General features: G+C 44.1%; 2 protein-coding genes across 4 annotated transcripts in view; both read right to left on the bottom strand.

The window, feature by feature from the left end:
* Positions 1–9,055, bottom strand: part of adamts18 (ADAM metallopeptidase with thrombospondin type 1 motif, 18) — a 28,923-nt gene extending 19,868 nt beyond the window's left edge. Inside the window, exons 1-8 of the mRNA XM_061275799.1 lie at positions 8,681–9,055; positions 8,244–8,340; positions 6,517–6,836; positions 2,159–2,420; positions 1,855–2,069; positions 1,273–1,356; positions 961–1,120; positions 220–325 (exon numbers count right to left, since the gene is read on the bottom strand). Of these exons, the coding sequence (XP_061131783.1) occupies positions 220–325; positions 961–1,120; positions 1,273–1,356; positions 1,855–2,069; positions 2,159–2,420; positions 6,517–6,836; positions 8,244–8,340; positions 8,681–8,782 (1,346 nt within the window). The 5' untranslated portion in view covers positions 8,783–9,055. The remainder of the gene's footprint in view (positions 1–219; positions 326–960; positions 1,121–1,272; positions 1,357–1,854; positions 2,070–2,158; positions 2,421–6,516; positions 6,837–8,243; positions 8,341–8,680) is intronic.
* Positions 9,056–16,793: 7,738 nt separating this feature from the next.
* The window catches only part of phkb (phosphorylase kinase, beta), a 28,871-nt gene continuing 26,870 nt past the window's right edge, over positions 16,794–18,794 (bottom strand). For all 3 annotated transcript variants that reach the window (XM_061275800.1, XM_061275801.1, XM_061275803.1), the window contains 4 exons: positions 18,539–18,668; positions 18,328–18,435; positions 17,892–18,032; positions 16,794–17,823 (listed from right to left, as the gene is read on the bottom strand). In XM_061275800.1, coding sequence (XP_061131784.1) covers positions 17,686–17,823; positions 17,892–18,032; positions 18,328–18,435; positions 18,539–18,668 — 517 coding nt within the window. In that variant the 3' untranslated portion in view covers positions 16,794–17,685. The remainder of the gene's footprint in view (positions 17,824–17,891; positions 18,033–18,327; positions 18,436–18,538; positions 18,669–18,794) is intronic.

The raw sequence follows: 18,794 nt of genomic DNA on the forward strand, positions 1-18,794 counted from the left end.
TTGAACCAATCAAACTTGCATCTCGATGGAAACGCAAAATATAAATAGAGCGATGTCCGCCTTAGGCTATTCTCCCCAATAGTCCAATTTGGACATATTGTTGGCAGGTCAAAGCGCGTATGTGAGGCTGCTTTCATTTGAAAACTTTGTTCACATCCCGGTTGCAATTTCTGCCAATTGGCTGCGAAACGTGATCACTGCGAGGTGCGACGGACGTACTTGTGTCCGGATTCGTGAGCAATGGTGAACGCCAATCCCAGTCCCGTGTCCTCATTGATGGTGCAGCTCCGGTATTTGCTGCACATGCCGCTGATTGGAGCAAAACCTAAGAACCGAAGTCAGAATGAAGATGAGTCGAAAATTAACATATACAAGTCCAAGGCCAGAAAGTAAAAAAGGTTTTGACTGTTTTTTAGCATTCTAAATATCCTCAATGGGACTTCTTCATCCACCTTTGCTTGGTCAGTCCAGACATTTGATCCAAACCAAAATAACAGGAATTAAAATGTGCCTATGACCACAGTCTGGACCCAAATGAATTCGAAGCAGACATGGGAGACTCCCTGGGTAGGACAGTTAAGACTTTCCAGCAATTATCCGAGTTCACTCCATCCGTCTGTCCGTCTGTCCGTCCGTCCATCTTGAGACTACCATGGGAGAATACCTAGTGATTTGATTTTACAACGGATTTGTGAAGCAACACACAACCAAGGTCCTATCATAAAAAGAGACATGGACATCTCGGGTCAGACCACTTTTTTTTTTTTTGCAATGTTAGTCGAATTTTATGAACCCCGCAGTCACGCGTCGACAGGATCGGGTCAGTAACTCACACGTGGCAACCAAACTTAACAACCTCATGTTTGCAGAGCAGCATAAACTGGTCGAGACGTTCAGGTGTCAAAACAAACCAGAAGCAAAAACGGAGAACAGGAAGTTGCGCTTGGCCGCTTGCCTTACCCAGGGTGTCGCAGGGCTCGTTCTTCCAGGAGCAGATGTCCAGCCCGGTGAGGAGAACGGCGTGGTCGTGCCGCTTCCCGCTCTTGCCCACCAATCCCGATTGCCACTGGCAGAAACTGTTGAGCGACTGGTCGGCATGATGATTGATGCTCAGGCCCAGCTATTGACGTGACATGAGCAGAATTATTTTTAGAAAACGTAGCTATGAACATTTTTAAGTTTTATAGTTATGGTTCAAAATAATAACTTACAAACATTTCTAACAGCGGATACATCTATATTTGGAGAGTCACAACGAGCCAGCGCACTCACCGGGTCCTGTTCCAGTAGCAATAAGCTAACTACCACAATGTTGATGTCTGTCCCGATGGTGCCGTCTTTGAACAGACTGGAAACCTGGAGGAGAAAAAAAAACGAGCAGTAAAAGTGGCTGTTAACTCAACAAATGAGCCAACTCTAAAATCAGTGACCACCGTGCCTTTGCACGTCGTCACGACTAAATGCACACAGGGCGACCGTAGGCGAAAATGTGGAAAGATTTTGTCAGGGATTGAGCAAGTGGGGCATTTAGGAGAATGGGAAGAAGCCATCGGCGCCACCCAAAGTACATCGAAACCACATCTTTCAAAACGAAAGGCAGTGCTTAAAGACGGTTACGGTCCGGCCCGTTGGCGTTTCTGGCTTTGAATTGGACTGAAATACAGTCCGAGGCTTTGCAATATATTTCCGTATTGTTGGATGGATGGATTGACAATTTGTAATTTTAGTATTAACATGAAGTCGATGCACAATTTGTCTTTGTGGGCCACGTAAAATTATTTGGCGGACCATATCTGGCCCCTGAGCCTTGGGTTTGACGTCTATGCTCTAGCGTCTTCCCTTTTTGACACTGACCATATTCATGACAGTGAGGACATAAGTGGTGACGTTCTCCCGGCCGTGTTTCTCCAGCATCTTCCTATCGGCCACCACCAAGGTCTCCACATTCAGACCTCCCACCCGATTGGAGTCGATAGGCGATCGCTTTGGCCTTCCCGGGCCCTCTTCGTCAGTCGTGGCAAACTCATCTGGCATCAGGAAAGGCTCCTCAACAGGCGGTTTTGGAGCGTCTATCAGGATGTGAAGCATTTTGGTTCAATCAAACAGGAGGATTTGTTTCCGTGCAGAATTAGAAGGAAAATGAAGGTCCCTTACATACATTGCTTGCGGCGCCCACAGAAGTGTTGCCTTTCTGAGTGCCCGTTTTGGTCGTCCTGCTGTTGATGGTGGTCCCGGTGCCAGGTGGACGGTTCGAAACTGGACGGGCCGCCGGCTTGTTGTCGGACCACGTGCTCGGCGGAGCGTTTGTAGACGACGTGCGGATGGTGACCGTCGGGTGCGCTGTAGTTGTGACGTTTTGCCAGATGCTGAGGTAGAGGCGAGATCAAGTAGTCGTGCTCGGAAATGCGAATTAAACCTGACTGGGAGACACACACGGCATGTAAAAATGAAATAGTTTGAATAAGATATTTTCCAAAAATGTTTAATTTGTTTTCGAATTGATGCTAGTCAAATTGTACTGCCAAAAAATATGGAAGAAAAAAAATTTGAATAATTTCATTGTCATTTATTTTTCCAATATGTGAAAAATGTCCAAATATTAGAAATCAAATTTTATGAAAATTTATTTTCAAGATACAATCCAACCTACTGCTTTTGTGCTTGTTTTCTTGGCAGTGATAATTAGTTAAACTCACGCTCATTGGAGGCATCAATTCATTGTCTGTTTCCACCAATTCCCCATTTACAATTGCGGGCACACACCATAAGACAAAAACACACACACACACACATCAACCCACTGACCCACTGACCTTAGGCCTCAACGTGAGTGTGTTTGGCTATCAGTGTGTACGTGCACGCGTGTGTGTATGTGTGTGTCTGACACCGCCGACTAGCGGGTTGCAAAATAAACAGAAGGCCGACAAGAGAGGAGCCGGTGTTGTCAAAACATGACTGGGCTGGCTGTGGAGCGGACGCTTTGAGCCCCGAGTCTTTCTCATTTGTGTGGAACGTAAACTTCCTCTAGCCGACATTTCACGTGGAGCTGTGACACGCTCCGGTTTGACAGCACACACACGTTGTGAAGTTTTAGCTTGGTAGGAGAGGCCCGTAACGATAAAATTGATAATCATTGTATCTGGCGGGAAAGTTTTTTTTTTTTTATAATCAAGACTATCATGCTCCAGTTCCAGGCTAGCTACATTCAATCACTGCTGCGATGTCTTAAATTAGAAACGGAATCAGAAGAGGTCAGGCGGCTTTTATCAGCCAGCTACATTTTGTTCATCGTTTCATCCACCGTCTGGAGTTTTTACAAGCTCTTTGAGCGATATCGCTGTCATCGTTCCTCGGAAACTTTCCCTCGCCCTGAAGCGATGCTATATTTTCTTCAAAAGGATTAGCCTTGTGAAGGCTAATATATCACACGACGTATCGGCCGCCGATGCTTTGCGCCGCCTTTCGGTTCATTTTCCGACGTGCAAAGGTGCAATTAGTGACTTTCAACCGGGGGAAACTGTCACGTAAAATGTCAAACGTTATCGTCTCTTGCTTTCTTGTGCTCATCAAAGAGGCTTAAGTGAGTCTAGACTCCATGTCGATTCAGTAATGGGTATGCTGAGCCAAACGAAAATGACATTAGGAAATTATCGGGAAAGTGACGGGGATAAAAAACAAGCCTTAACATGAACAAATCATTAAAAACATGACACAAAAAAAGAATTACACATGTACAATCGCCAATTACAAAATAAAAATGTTCAGCAACTTCTTGTATTCGAACAGACATAAATCTGCATGGTCAATTGTGGCTTTTTTTTTTTTCTTGTACAAGCCCGCTGACTGAATCTCCTAAACTGTCCTTAATATAAACTGCTTTTAAGGTTTCCTACCATGAAATTATGACGCAAATGACTAAGTGCTTACACGCCATAAGACAAGGGGGAGGGGGCGAGTGGCCAGAAGCCCCAAACCAGTGATTACTGCACATCTGCGGGGAGTCATGTGACCAGAAGAATTATGGGTCTTGTAAGAGGAAGAAGCACAAGGTGGTAATATTATATTTAGAAGAGCAAGGAGACCGGCAGCCAGCGGTGCCAGAGTATGTTGACAGAGAATAAATACTGGAAAATAATAAAATAAAGGCGTTTTGATCCGATGAAACCAAGGGAGGATTTTTCTTCCCTTTTTCCAAAAATATTGCTGGGTGCTAGCAGTTTTCACTATAAAACGGCCAAACAACAATTCAAGATGTTCAAGTTAAACATTCAATTCCTAAAAGTTGGTTCAAGTGACATAATGTCTGTAAAGTATTGTTTCACCAACTCCTGTTCAATTCATTTAAGCAGCATTAAGATGCTAATTGTCATTAGCTGTGACAACATTAGCATCACAACTGCGCCGTTACTTCCAGTTCTGCGTGTAGAAGTGAAACAGTTAGAGTGCTTTGATAACAATTTCCATTTGGATGGGCCCCTGAGGGTTATGTCCTCGCGTGCCCCGCTGGCTCCAAACGGGATAACGAGGAGGTGGCGACAGAAGATGCTTTGACGCAACCGTGCCGACATCGAACCGCTCAAGTGGCTCAACTCGAGCTCATTGTGAACCTCATCAGGAATCTCTTCATCGTAGAGAATACATTCGCAATTTGCGAAATAGAATACATGAACCCATTAATGGCCCGACTAAAAAAAATAAAAACACTAATAACATAACAAAAATGATACTATAAAATAAGGCTACTGTGACAAACGGATACGGTGGCCTATTTAATTATGACTTTAAGAGACAAACAAAGAAACTTCTGTTTTATTTAATCGCATGGCCAACAAATCCCATTATTGCACTACTCCAATAGATGTATAGGGCAACACAAGAGGCTCAAGTTTTGATGTATGACTTCAGTTTGCATCCACTTGAAGTCCTCGGCAGAGCCCATTAGTCTTGTGTGAGAAAAACGACAAAGGACACACACGGCATCCCTCGGCCAATCGAAGAACCCAACCGAGCGCCCCCATCCTTTTGCCTCCTCTCAAGCTGGCATCCAACGGTGGGCACTACATCACTGTCAGCACATGCAGACCACCAGGGAGCGGCTCCGGGCCCGAGAGAAGGAGGGGCGGCCCAATTTGTTGGCCTCTACACAAAGTAGACAGGTACAAATGGGCTTGATGCTGGCCGGAGATCACTCACTGATGTGTCACTCCAACCCGGTGAGGAAAGATGGTGGAAGTTCTTGCCCGACCAAAAAAAATAATAAAATCATCCATAACAGTTGACATACCAGCGCTTTTTTTTTTAAGAATCCTGCAGGTAAACTTTCCAGATACTATAGCCCCGCCCCCTTTCACTTTAATTGTCAGAAGCTGCTTTCATCTGTAATTCTACAATATATCAAAGTTGAGTAAAAAATAATTTCCAGGAGATAGTCACTTGGTTGAAGTTAGTGTCCCCGTTCAAAAACATCAAACATCACCGTTGGGGGGGTCGGGAAAAGCCCCCGCACACCGCAGGGAGTCGGGTGCGTAGCAAGGGCGGACGTAATTTGTAGGTTGGAGTCTGTGATCTCGGCGGAAGTCGCAACTTGCGTCACCGTGTCAACGACGGCGTCGCGGGGGAACAAAGGCTGTAGACGTCGGATTCGCACCGTCATGTCATCTCAACTGGCACCGCCTTCAATTTTAAACTGGTTAAACGGGAAAGTGACATTTTTTGTGTGGATTTATTGGGGTTTGCTTTTACGGTGGTTCTTTAACAATTTGTCAAAACAATACTTTGAATGTGGTTAACCAAATGAATAAACAGCAAACCAGAAACTTGTTATGTAGCGTTACACAAAGCGGTCCCTGTGGCGTTGATGGGGGGTCAATAGGTTCAGGAGCCCAAACATGAGAAAACCTCTCCTCAACACGAGAGCCCTGCTCACTTCACTCAAGTAGTGATCGCAGAATGTAATTACAAAGGGTCCACAATTAACCAGACTCTAAAATCCCTCATCATCTCGCGCCGCTCTTAATACCGTCTCCTCATTTGCTACACTTCCATCTGTTTGACCCAAAGCGCTCCAGAGTTGGTTCCCATCCAGAATCCCCAGCTGACTTCCCCTCTTCAAGAGACAACAAGATGAAGAAGGAGAGGCTCTTACTCTTCCTTTCTCCCCGTTTTGTTCTGCCCAAAGCCCTTTGACATGAACAGTCCATCTTTCAAAAGGGACGATACGACCTCCCTGGGAGCTTCCAAGGCCGGACAATGGCTCCACATTATCCCTGCTCAACACTTTCCCTAACTCGCTCTCTCTCGCTCGCCATTCATGATGTCACCCTCTTTTCTTCCCTCTCATATGTCTTTCTTCTTCTGCCGCATTGTTTGTAATCCCACCTTAATCCCACCCCGCCTCCGGCGCCCTTGAATGCAGTCGCTCCTTATTTTGTACTTAATCCAAAGATTTTTTGGGGGGCAGGAGAGATGTGTAGAAGTACGGGTACACACACACACACATAAATATAGAAGACTCACCAGCCCCGAGCACGTCGATATAGCCGCAGAGGAGGATGACAGGTCCCGGATAGATCCTTGATAGAAGCAGTCGTGGTACCCGTCACCTCTGGTTACCGTGGCGATGCCGTCCGAGCCCAACGTCTGCACCGTGAAGCCAGGGCCGACCACTGACGACGGCCGCAGGTCCAGATGCAGGTCCCGGCCGAAGACAGAGAGGCGGTAATGCACGGAAGAGGACTGGGACGCAGACCTCCTGCTGCGACGGCCCCGCCGGCTCACATCGTGGCTCAAGTATTGGCCCTGAGCGTCCACCTCCACCGGGGTGGCAAAGGCGTAGTCTGAGTGGGGGAGAGGACATGAGTCATGGTCCAAGTCTATGTCTTGGGTCAAAAAAAAGAGCTAAATTGCTAAATCTGAAAGTCCCAGCGGACCAATTGGACTCTAAAGTAACTGCACCTTTTCCAGAGGTACCCAAAACAGAATCCATAAAACAATCCAACCCAAGTGACAGGACTTTGTGCCCCTTAGAAGTTCAACAAAACCTTTGAGAATTGATGTGGTCCTTGTCTTTGAGGGAGTTTTGCACCTCGGTGCTATTTATCCCTACTTGGTGGCACTTCTTTGTGTCCTCTGATCGACCAGTGATCAATCTCCCCGCGTGGTTTGCCATTTCCTTTAAGTTAGCAAATAGTGACTGAGCACCACCACATTAAAGTTTAAAACACAAGAATACCATAAACTACGATCCCCAACCACTTTGGTATTATCATTACTCGGTATCTGGCTAATACCGGCCTCATTTGGAGGTATTGGTTACTCGTAAAGGCTGACGATACCAGGCGCCAATACTTCCTACAGTAAAATAAATATAAAGGGGTTTCCGAAATCATTATCAGTGACTACATTCGAGTGAGACTATGAATGTACTAATGTATCAACTCATATTCAGATTTTTTCATTCCAGAATGTTACCACACTGAACATATTGGATAAAGGACAGGAAGTTTAACTACTGTAAACAAATATAGTGAAACTGAGCCTCGGGCGATCAGATGTAATAATAATATTTCAGACTGATGTATTAAAAGAAATGTAAACTGTCTTAGATTATTTTAGTCTAGATGAATGGCGATGTAGTGAGTTAGCGTCTATTCCAATCATTCGGGCGACCCATCGGACATACGCTACATATCACTTGATGCAGTTCAAAAGAGGAGAAAAGAAGCTAGCAAATATTTCATTTCCCCTTCCTGTCATAGCAAATAAAAGTTAACGATAGGGTTGCAGTGAGCTTCATTTAGTTTCCTGTCATACTTCAACACTTTGAGAAGCACGCCATCTTTTTTCTGCCCGGCCCCCAATAAATCAAAGTGTAGAAATACAAAGCAACTTGGCCTAGAGGGAATCTCAGATTTTTTTTGGGGACCTCACGACACGCTCGACCCCGATTGTCACACTGCTAATTTGCCCTTTGAGGACTGGGAAGCATTAACATACTTGAGCCATCCCAGAGGTTATGTCTGGTATTTACAGTCAAACCTCTAAGAATCAAGCGCAACTCACACTGGGAAGAATTTTGGAACCAAAAATAATGGAAGTACAGAATCGGTCAAAGTATGCAGTGATTCAAATTGAATTTTTTTTTTGCCGCAACTGGGGTTACACTTTCTCCGTATTTACATTTATCATTGGGAAGTTGTAGCCGACTAAACCGACCAGACAACACCAGCAAGTGGAGCACTCACCATGATTTAACCCGTGGCTGCTGGAGGAGGAAGAAGAAGAAAAGTAGTTGGTTGACACACTGTGCAGGGAGGCGTGCGTGCAGCATATGTGCAGTGTCTGTTAAATAAATAAATAAATAAATAAATAAATAAATAAATAAATAAATAAATAAATAAATAAATAAATAAATAAATAAATAAATAAATAAATGAATGAATGAATGAATGAATGAATGAATGAATGAATGAATGAATGAATGAATAAATAAATAAATAAATAAATAAACAGGTATAGCAATAGGTAATGCATAAATGACATAAAATAGAGGTTCTCAAACTGGCGTCCGTGGTCCTGAGACAGAATTATTTCCTGACAGATGTTGATGAAACCTAAAAGTCTGAGGACCTTTGACATAATTGACATAAATCACATGTGCTATGGGTTTTGACTCACTTACCTTGATGAGGCTCCAGGTCAGCAGGGTAGAGAGCAGCCGCACTGGGGCACAGCCGACCAGCGGCAAAGGTAGAGTCCAAATGATAAGAAGCAGACAGTCCATGGTGGTGGTCGTGGTGGGTTCGGGGAGAACTCACACCTCCCGGTGGCTCCTAAATAAGCGCAAGGGACGTAAAAGCGCGCCCAGTACTGCCATCATCGCGCAGTGCGCGCGCATCGTGGACCACCTCAGGTGGGGTCCACTCGTGTGAGGCAGGTAGTCCGGCCAACTCTGACTGAATGAGTGATTGAGCCCGTGTGGGAGAGTCAGTTGTGCGCATTTGGCACCAATCAACTCGCAGCATCACAAGAGCACGCGTGGAAAAGCTGGCCAGAGATGAGCGCCGCACTCGGAACGCCCACACGGGGCCGTGCGCGCGCGTAGTCGGACGCGCTGGAGCTGACGAATGCGCGTGAAGTTAACGCGACACTTTTTGGATGCTCCGTGCTTGAATGTTCAACACTTCAGGTGCAAAGTGCTCTCGATTAAGACTAAATACAGTCCAAAAGGCAACGACATGCCAATGCTGACATGAGCGAGTTAGTGTGTTGAATAATTCAACAATGTTTTTGGTGCATGCTGAGACAAGCATTGCCGCGAATGCGGTGTCGAATTACAAACATGCTTTAATTAACTACATTAAGAAAAGGAGGGGGCGGGGGGGGAGAAGAATGGATGTGAGAGGAAGGAAGGAAGGAAGGAAGGAAGGAAGGAAGGAAGGAAGGAAGGAAGGAAGGAAGGAAGGAAGGAAGGAAGGAAGGAAGGAAGGAAGGAAGGAAGGAAGGAAGGAAGGAAGGAAGGAAGGAAGGAAGGAAGGAAGGAAGGAAGGAAGGAAGGAAGGAAGGAAGGAAGGAAGGAAGGAAGGAAGGAAGGGAGGGAAGACAGACGGACGGTAGGGAGGGAGGACGGACGGACGGACGGACGGACGGACGGACGGAAGGAAGGAAGGAAAGAAGGAAGGAAGGAACGAAGGAAGGAAGGAAGGAAGGTGCTTTTGCCAAGGAAGAATATTAAATTCATTTTTATAGATACAATAGGGACCTTACAATATTGTCTGCTTGGAGAATGTTGAGCGTCCTCAAACTTTTCCAGAGCTAACAAAATTGCAGCTTTCTGCATTGTGTTGAAAAGTATGTCATGTAAATGATCCGTAAAGAGAGTTCTATTTCCTTCTGGTGAACTATTTTCTGGAACGGAAGACATGTAAGACTGCCACAAATCTTTCCATATCATATTGTAGCAGATGACATCATAGGTTATGATATCACATCACACTTCAGAGGTCCTGGCAGGCAGGCCAAATTCTTCGTGGTTTGCCCGCTTCCTGTGGCAGGTGTTGCTGGGAGGGCGATGTGACGGCTAAGGTAACACGATATGCTAACGCAACCAAATCTGCAACGGAAATGCACTATAACAAACACGCTTGCAATCTCACACAAGTCTATCTGAATTTATTGGTTTTCAAATGATGGATTTTCAGAAACCCTTGTTTGATTCCTGACCCTAACCGGGTTCAAATCTTAATTTGAAACCTCAACACTTGTTTGAAAACACAAACCCTTTTTTGTCATTGACGTCAAAGTCGGGAGTGATCTTGTCATCAGGTACCAGTCAGGTGACAGGTCCTTGTACCAGTCGACACCTTCTGATGATGTCACGCTCGAGGTGCGAACTGGTATGTTTGCTGTGTCACCAGGCAGCAGCGCCTATTTAAAAATAAATAAAAAACAAACAAACTATATAATAAAACAAATATGCAACTTCAAAAAAGTTTGGCATATAAGACTTGTACTCAAAGTTGTTTTTGTAAATATTTGAAGTGAAGAGATTTGAAGGGGGAAAAAATAGAACAAAGTTGAGAAAAAGATGGATTTCACCACAGCGGTTTGTTTGGTGTAAACAAAAACAATTGTGAGCAAAATGAGATGTTGGAGCTGCCAAAAAGCAACAAGTTTGATCGACAGGTGGTTTCTTCTTCAGAGAGTAAAAAAAGAAGTTGTGAGAGCAGTGGCACGACACCCGCGCCAGTTATAATGTACAATTTTATTTACATAAACAATTTTCGCAAGGTTTTGAATGCACAAAAATTGACAGGTTGAAAGAATTTATTTAAATAAAATTATTTCAGAATACCTCAAATTAAAACAATCAGAAAATACAAATCTAAAGACCAATCTAAATAGAATAGAATAGAATAGAATAGAATAGAATAGAATAGAATAGAATAGAATAGAATAGAATAGAATAGAATAGAATAGAATAGAATAGAATAGAATAGAATAGAAATAGTGTCGTGTCTCATGGTGAATTTGACATTTTGAAAGTGAGTGGAGTAAACTACTTTTTTATCATTATCATAATTATTATTATTATATGTCCTATTCACTGCCAATCACTGGCCCCAAATAATTACCAGCCACAGGGTAAAGCGTGACACAGGATACCGACGCCCTTGTTAGGATTGAGTCATGTTGCACAGCGGATATGTTACGGACACATCCGCCATTTTTGAAAATCTGCGATATCTAGACACCAAACATTTCTTTTTAATAGTTACCACTTCCACATTCTTAAACCCCATTAAACACCTTGGAAATGTATTTGAATGCACACAAAAATGCAGGGGTAAAATACACGACTAATGTACCCGTGGTATACCACGAGAGGAAAACATTTTTGAAATCTTGCTGGAGAACACCGGAGTAGATTTACGATGACGCTCACTTGTCGGCATGTAAGGGGAGCAGCTTGAACCCTCCCGATCACCCCTATGGGTGAGGGGGGGGCAGCGTTTGTTTTGCGTCACTTTGACGGCTGCACTCTAAAGGGGCCACGGGCGTCGGGTATCGAGTGATAAAAACGAGGCCCCGTGTCCCATGAGTCTGCACTTTTGTGTCGACATGCAGGAGCTCAAAACAAAACGATCTGGGTTGCTTCGGTTTTGTTTTATGGCTTGACCCACGTGCTTGTGGGTTGACCCACGCGGCTTTTGACATTCGGTGCTCTCATGGGTTGATACTTTGTGAGTTGAACCCCTGTTGATTGTCCCAAGGGTCTTTCGACCCGTAGTAATCCGTGCGTTGAGCCATGACGAGTTTCACCTTTCCCCCTTTGTGGGTTGACCGATGACACTTGATTCTTAGCGCGTTGGACTCGTGATACTTTCTCACTCATGATTTTTCGTGAATTGACCAAAGTTGATTCGCCTCATCGGTTGGTGTCAAAAATGGCGTGCCGCATTTATCTTCGCTCGCTTGACATCTCGTGCTCTGACTCATCAGATCAGAGGCTCAATTTTTCTCACCGACACCACCGGTCGCCTATTCAGCGAGCTCGATGAGCCGCGAAAGTTGTCCGAGCGGGACACGTTGCAAAGACCCCGTCGGCCGCCTACCTCCGTTCCGTCCGGGCCTCGGCGGCTCACTTCAGAGGTCATGAGATAATGAGGACTCAACCAGGAGTTTTGTGTTCTCCACCACGCCACAAAGACAACTGAGTACTCAGCGCCTGCCAAAGTACCCTAAAATCGGTTTCCCGGAACCAACCCAAATCCATCCCAGCCAACCCACACCGTGACCCATATCTACTGGCTGGATCCCATCCGAGGGAGGGATTCCCCAATTTTTTTTCTCCCAGATCTTTGGGGGACGTGACAGAGTGCAGGTCCCCGTGGTGGCAGCGCTTAATTGACGCTTGTCCTGCCTCCTTTGTCCCACGTTGCCATCTAATTGAGACGATTGGCTCGACCCAAACGTGATATTTGAATGATGGACTGATTCCCGGGGGAGCACTGTGGTCCAGGTTGACACGGTTTCTCTCGGGGTATCCAAGTCCAATCCTCGAGAGCCCCTATTTTTCAGCCTCATGGTTCGCAGAATCCACGTCGCGGTGGTCGGCAGCCACATGCTCACTCGATTTTCCTTCCTTCAGACGGAGAAGGACAGACGAGACCAAATTACAGGATGGAGGATAAACATGTCGTGTAAAAATACACGCGGCAGCCAGCAGGTTCATCAGGCCGCGACGGGGGTGAGGCTGTTTTTAGATCGTATCTTCTGGAGGATAATCTCATCCTCTTCATTTGTGGCTCCTCTGGAAGGGAAGGGCCATACTTTGATGCGTGTATATATATATTTAAATATAAATACGCATCACTTGTTTTGGAAAATGCAGCGTGAAGCCAAAAGAATGAGAAAGATATTTATTTTTGTGTTCAATGACGCCAAGATCTCGAGATGGCTTGAGAACAGAACAATTGAGGAAGGAACAATGGGAGAAGTCCAGTCAGTATTTACAGAGTTCTTTGATGTCACCATTCCGCCATTGATCGACGTATCACCACGATCGACATCGATATCAATCTAGCAGATTCGCTCATGGGACTAAGTTTAAGATTACTAGCTTGCTTTTTTTTCTTCATACAAAAGAACAAAAGCAATGAAGGAGGGACTTCGGTGTACACACACGTTCTTTGTCCCGACAGAGCAGGATATTGCAGAAGCATGCTGACTAGCTTAAAGCTTAACAATGGAAGCTTCTCAATGTTTGTACTGAAGAAAAGTCAAACATGAGCGAGGAATAAACAGAACAAGTGAAGGTTTTAGACACTTTGGGAACCTTTCGGATGTCAATATACGTCTTTGTGCCTACTAGTTAATGTTGTTAGGTTCTGGGATGTGACTACATCCTGGTTCATTGGCCTATGAGGGAATGGCCATACCGGGGGAGGGGGGGGGGGGGGGGTCATTATGATGTTAATGACAAAAATGAGAAACTTTAAACATGAATAAACATGTTCAAACATAAACATGAATCTTTAAACAGGAAATGATGAAAATATTTTCTCTCCATTTTCTTGCTACTTCCTGGTTCGCAGAAGATTAACATATCGGAATAAGATCAATCCTGTTTCCATACATTAATACAGTAGTACGATCCGACTACCGTATTTTGGAACCTGGGGTTCCAAATGCTAACCCAAATGACAAGGGAAAAAAATTAATTCTTTGAACAAAAGTGATAAAAAATACCGTATGTACTTTCTGGATGATGGGCAAGGACATCTTCCCAGGCCTTAGACTTCATTGAGGCGTGAATGCGGGTGTGCTGTACGTCAGTGGGCATGAAAGTACTTCACGTGTAATTTGTTCCTTGAATGTAAAACCTTTGTGTGTTTATTACACGTATGGTATGTACGGTATGCGTTTTTCACCGCGTAGGTTGATTGTTTTAAAACAAAGCCCAAGTGTCTCTGGCCGCGCCATAAATCACAATCAGTCAAACTGTTTTTCTTCACGTTTTTTTTACAAATGAACGGTGAAAGACGATTACATTGTCCCTGGACAAAAACACGTATGTTATGTTCATTCAAAATTTCATTTTTGAAGGCCCTGAAATGTTGGATTGGCCACGGAAAGCCTTTAGTAGATACTTCTCATGGTAGCATTGTGCTTCTTTGGTAATGACAATCGTGATCTGTACGTTATGAATAACAATGGCGGCCTTTGACTTGTCAACATCAGAGTCAGAGTCAGAGTCAGCTTTATTGTCAATTCCTTCATGCGACGTTAATGGCGTGTGACGGCGGCATTGCTTTTTTTTTTTGCACGCGTTCTCATGGCCACAAAAGGGGGCTGCATGTCAGCGCGACCAAACACTGGCGGCGCTAAATAATGTCAGCCAGAGCATTGCACATGAGCTCATCAAAGACCCCCCCTCCCCTCCCCTCCTGCTTCAAAGCCAACAATGGAGGCCCGACTTGTTCTGTCTGATGCCACCGACCACTTTCAAGCGCCGCCGGGCCCACAGGAAGCCAGTCATCCGGGTAGCAGAGTGCGAGGGAGTGCGAAGTTGGGGCGGGCGGCGCTGAGGGGGGTTGGCCTTCCCGGGTGTATGCGGTGCGGGGCGGTGGGGCTCTTGTCTCGCAATTTTCCGCCCTGATTGGAGTGAATGAGCGAGTATTCTGTGGCTCAGCTGAGTGCCACCGACTAGTTGGCGAAGCAGTTTGAGAAGATGTGACATCACCTTGATACTTTGATGCATGGTGACAAAAATTGATTTTGTATAACATACGACTGACTTTCTACTAAAACATTCATTTCATCCAATTATTCGATGTTTTTGAAAAGACCATACTGAGAATATTGTCAAGATGGCTGCCGATGACTTTGTATACAAAACCACGGCTGAAGATGATTATTTACAACATGTTTTTGACTCCTGCCACACGGGCCCCGCCAAAACATCAAAACCATGCAATTTTCATCATGGAGTCCACCCTGCGATACCGCATCGTCTGGTATGCGGGACAAATTTCAGAGAAAACATTTAGCACTCCTCGACAGACGAGGAAAGTATCATTTTGTTTATGGAAGAATGCCGTCGGTAATTCAGACGTTCCAAGTGGGCAGAATTTAGAAATACATTGTTGAAACGTGATTAAAAAATTAAGACAATAAATTATACGGTCTTTGATGTTTATGAAGAGTCAGATATTTGGTTCATTGAAGGCAACATTGTTTTCAAATGATTATGAAAAGAAAAACTTTAGCTTAATTAAAAGCTAAATTGTCTTTATGTTCTCCAAACAAATACAATATTGCATTGAAATCTGTTTCTTATTGTTAGGTTCATTGAATAAATCATGTTCAATAAAAATTGCAATTGACCTTATTGAAGATGAACTTTTTTTTTTATGGTGGCTGATCATCTCTATCAGGTTTTTAGAATCCCTAACCAGATTGCTTGGACCTCATCACTTGTTGCAGTCTACTACCATCTGGCGGTTGGAGATGGTACTACAAGAACTGTAACAGTCATGGCGCTTAACAGTACGAAAAGCATAGCTACCTTCTGTTGCAGTGACGTCACACATTCGGACTTGGTCATAAAGAAATCCGTGCGTTACCAGGCACCTCCACTGGAGTCACAGTGTCAGGCCTGGGTGTCAGTCAAGCATGGCCTGGGAGCTTCTGATTCAGTCGCAGCGCTTTCCATTTGGTGGTGTGCTGCAAATGTCCTTTTCAATCTGTGCCTTGCTCCACCGACTCTGCCTTATTTTTGCCCTTCAAATGCGTGAAATGACGCTGCAATTTGTCTCCAGTCCAGTAGCGGCTGCTCACCAAGCTCCAATCATATTTGTATTTCATTGAAAATCATTAAACAAGGTCGAAAGCGCTAAACTGTGTTGCTAAGTGATGGACTTTTATCCTCCCGGGCTGCTGTGCTATTCAGCCATGATTCACAACCTTCCCAAATATGATCCTGCTTAATTTGTCATGATGATCCATCGGTGTCACCTTGGACCCGATATGGAGTTACAGCTCAAACGTATCAAGAGACACAAAGCATCCATCTATTACATAGATTCTATGTTGACCAGCGAGTGTATTGTCCACAGAGAAAAGAACGGGCCATCTATGTCTTTGGAAAGACATTGAGCTGATATGATAGATGATATATAGTTTAGCTTCATCGTCTTGTATCAGATGTCCTTCAAAATCAAGAGGGATCTTATCCCTGACAAGAATAACAGTGTTGAACAATATGACTGAAAAAAAGGGTGGGGGAGTTGCCATCGCACTCCCCCAATGATGGTTAGTTTATGTCCCTTCAATATTATGGATCCCCGCTGTTTGCCAGGAGGCGTCTTCGCCCCTAAAAATAACATCTTTGTTTCAAGGTGCACAGCCCATTAGCGACAAGAAGAAAAGTCAATTAAAACGCTGATTAAAAATTCTCTCCGGGATGTCAAGTGGAGGCGACATTTTGTTTTGTAACTTGGTCTAACTAAATAAATTATTTTTCGGAGCTTCTGTAACTCTTTGCCAACATGCGTCTAACAAGACGTTCGCCTTGTGTGAGAAAAGTTACGTTATTTACTTTTACTATTAACAGTGGTTAACTTCTGTTTATGGCCCGTTTGTTAGAAGTAGACCGACAGATAAAGTTTCAAGAGCCTTAAACGCAAGTCGGCCATTTTGTTGAAAGGGAGACATTTTAGTAGTATTTTTAAGTATTTGACTTAAGGAAAAACATATAATTCTTAATGAAATCTTAAACAATACACAATAATGCTTTCAAATGAGTATTTATCCTTGTATTATTGCCACCTAGCAAAATAAAAATATCTGTGCATGCAAAACATTTAGCATGTATGCCAACACAATGACGTAATTCACATTCAAAGTTGATTTCTAAATTAGCAGCAAAACATGCTTCTGACAATAATCATAGGCACCATTATGAGCAAGACGTTATGAGGACTTGTAGCTTGCTTCAGCTTAGCTTCACACTGGCTAATAGCTAGCATTGCTATGTAAACTCGCAAAGGGCACGCGGTTGTTTGGATATTGATTGATTGATGTTGATCAATATCCAAAGCCAGTTTTATTTACCCCAATAAAATTTGTTAGGGACGATTAGACCCATAACAATGTCTGAAATACTCGGCAGACGGACGACATTAAATTGTGAAAGATTTCAGCTATCATTGCGTGCGGGTGGGTGCAGCAAAACAACATCTGGTGACCAACCATAAAAGGCAAAAATAACACAGCGCCCCCTGGAATCATTTCATGATTCAGCACTTATAGTTTGAAACAAACAGGTCACTGGCTCTTTTAGTTTGTGGAGATCATTTTGTCCAGTTCCATAGCTTAGCTTGTTTTATCTAAATAAAGAGCAAGTCGTTCAAAAGCTAACCGTTTCTGAAACATCTGCCAAGTGTTAAGTATAAAGACTAAAAAATTGCTACTAGCTGCCCTCAATCGCAAGATTCTCAGTCTACCTCACTTTTACGCTAAGGCTTAACAGAATAACCTATATATGACTATCACGTTTGCTACTTAGTCTCCACCGTTTAGCTTTCCATCAATCGTGAGGTGTTTCTCCCCTATTATGCACTCAGTGCATGCTGATCTAAGCAAAGGAGCGAGTCGGCTGACGGAAAAACAGTGTCTGAGCTTCTAGCTGACAGAACACGGGTCGTCCTTGCAGGGTTTCATGTCTCCCTGCAGGAGCAGGGTCATGACAGCTTTTGTCAGGTAGCTGGAGGTGCCCCTCCGGCCCACAGGCGGCGTATTGTAGAAGGCCTGCATGTCGTCCTAAAAAGATGTCGGGGAGGAACATGCTGAGGTTTTGGAAAAATTCGAGGGAGTGGAAGGCTTCCTACCTGCTTCTTGACGTCTTCCGAGCGACTGCGATCCCGTTGGAAGTCGGCAAAGGCTTCCTTCACCAGACTGTCCAGGTCCACTTTGTCGGCAAATTCCACTTCTGGGTTTCTCTCCAGCACAATGGACACCACCATCAGCAGCTGCTCACACAAATACACAATAATTAATTGGGAAATGAGGTTAAATTGTCCGTACATATTTTTAATAGATTTTTAGCCTCAGAATCTTTTTCAATTTTTCAAAGAAAATTAAAAGCTAATCATTCAAAATTAATTATACTCTGTATTGCAGTGATTTACTTATAAATTTACATATTCAAACTGTTTTCATTTATCTCAAAGCAGGAAATATTTTTAATTTGAAAAAATTAATAAAATAAAAAAGAATTATTATTGCATCAAAAACATTATTCAGTCAAGCCATTAAGTTGTTTACCTCCACGATGATCTGTCTGAATTCAGGCAGGTCGATGCCCTTCAGCGTGTCCTCCACCAGCAGAGAAAAATTCATCTCATACATGGTCATGTCAGACAGCGTCGGTTGCTACAAAAATACATGAAAATATAACAACTGATCAACCTTTGGTCCAAGTACTCCACCGCAAAGATGCCTTCCAGCACCACTATCAAGTCTATCCAGCAGGTACCTGGGGGAGGTGGGTCCCTCCCACCAGAATCCCATTGGGAGTCCTCTCCAGAATCTGCCAAACCCGGTCGTAAAATCCCAGAGGGGTTCTGTTCAGAGAGCCGTCGATCTGCCGGCGGTGGAGCCAAGATCTGTGGGAGGCAAAACCAAGCCGAGTTGAGGAAATTGTCTACCCGGGTTGACGAGGATTCGATAAAATCACTAAGAAAAAAAACAGCGTTTCGGCAGATAGGGGTAGATGAATGTGTTAAAAATCG

Source organism: Syngnathus typhle, linkage group LG4 (genome assembly GCF_033458585.1).
Source record: "Syngnathus typhle isolate RoL2023-S1 ecotype Sweden linkage group LG4, RoL_Styp_1.0, whole genome shotgun sequence".
Taxonomy (NCBI): domain Eukaryota; kingdom Metazoa; phylum Chordata; class Actinopteri; order Syngnathiformes; family Syngnathidae; genus Syngnathus; species Syngnathus typhle.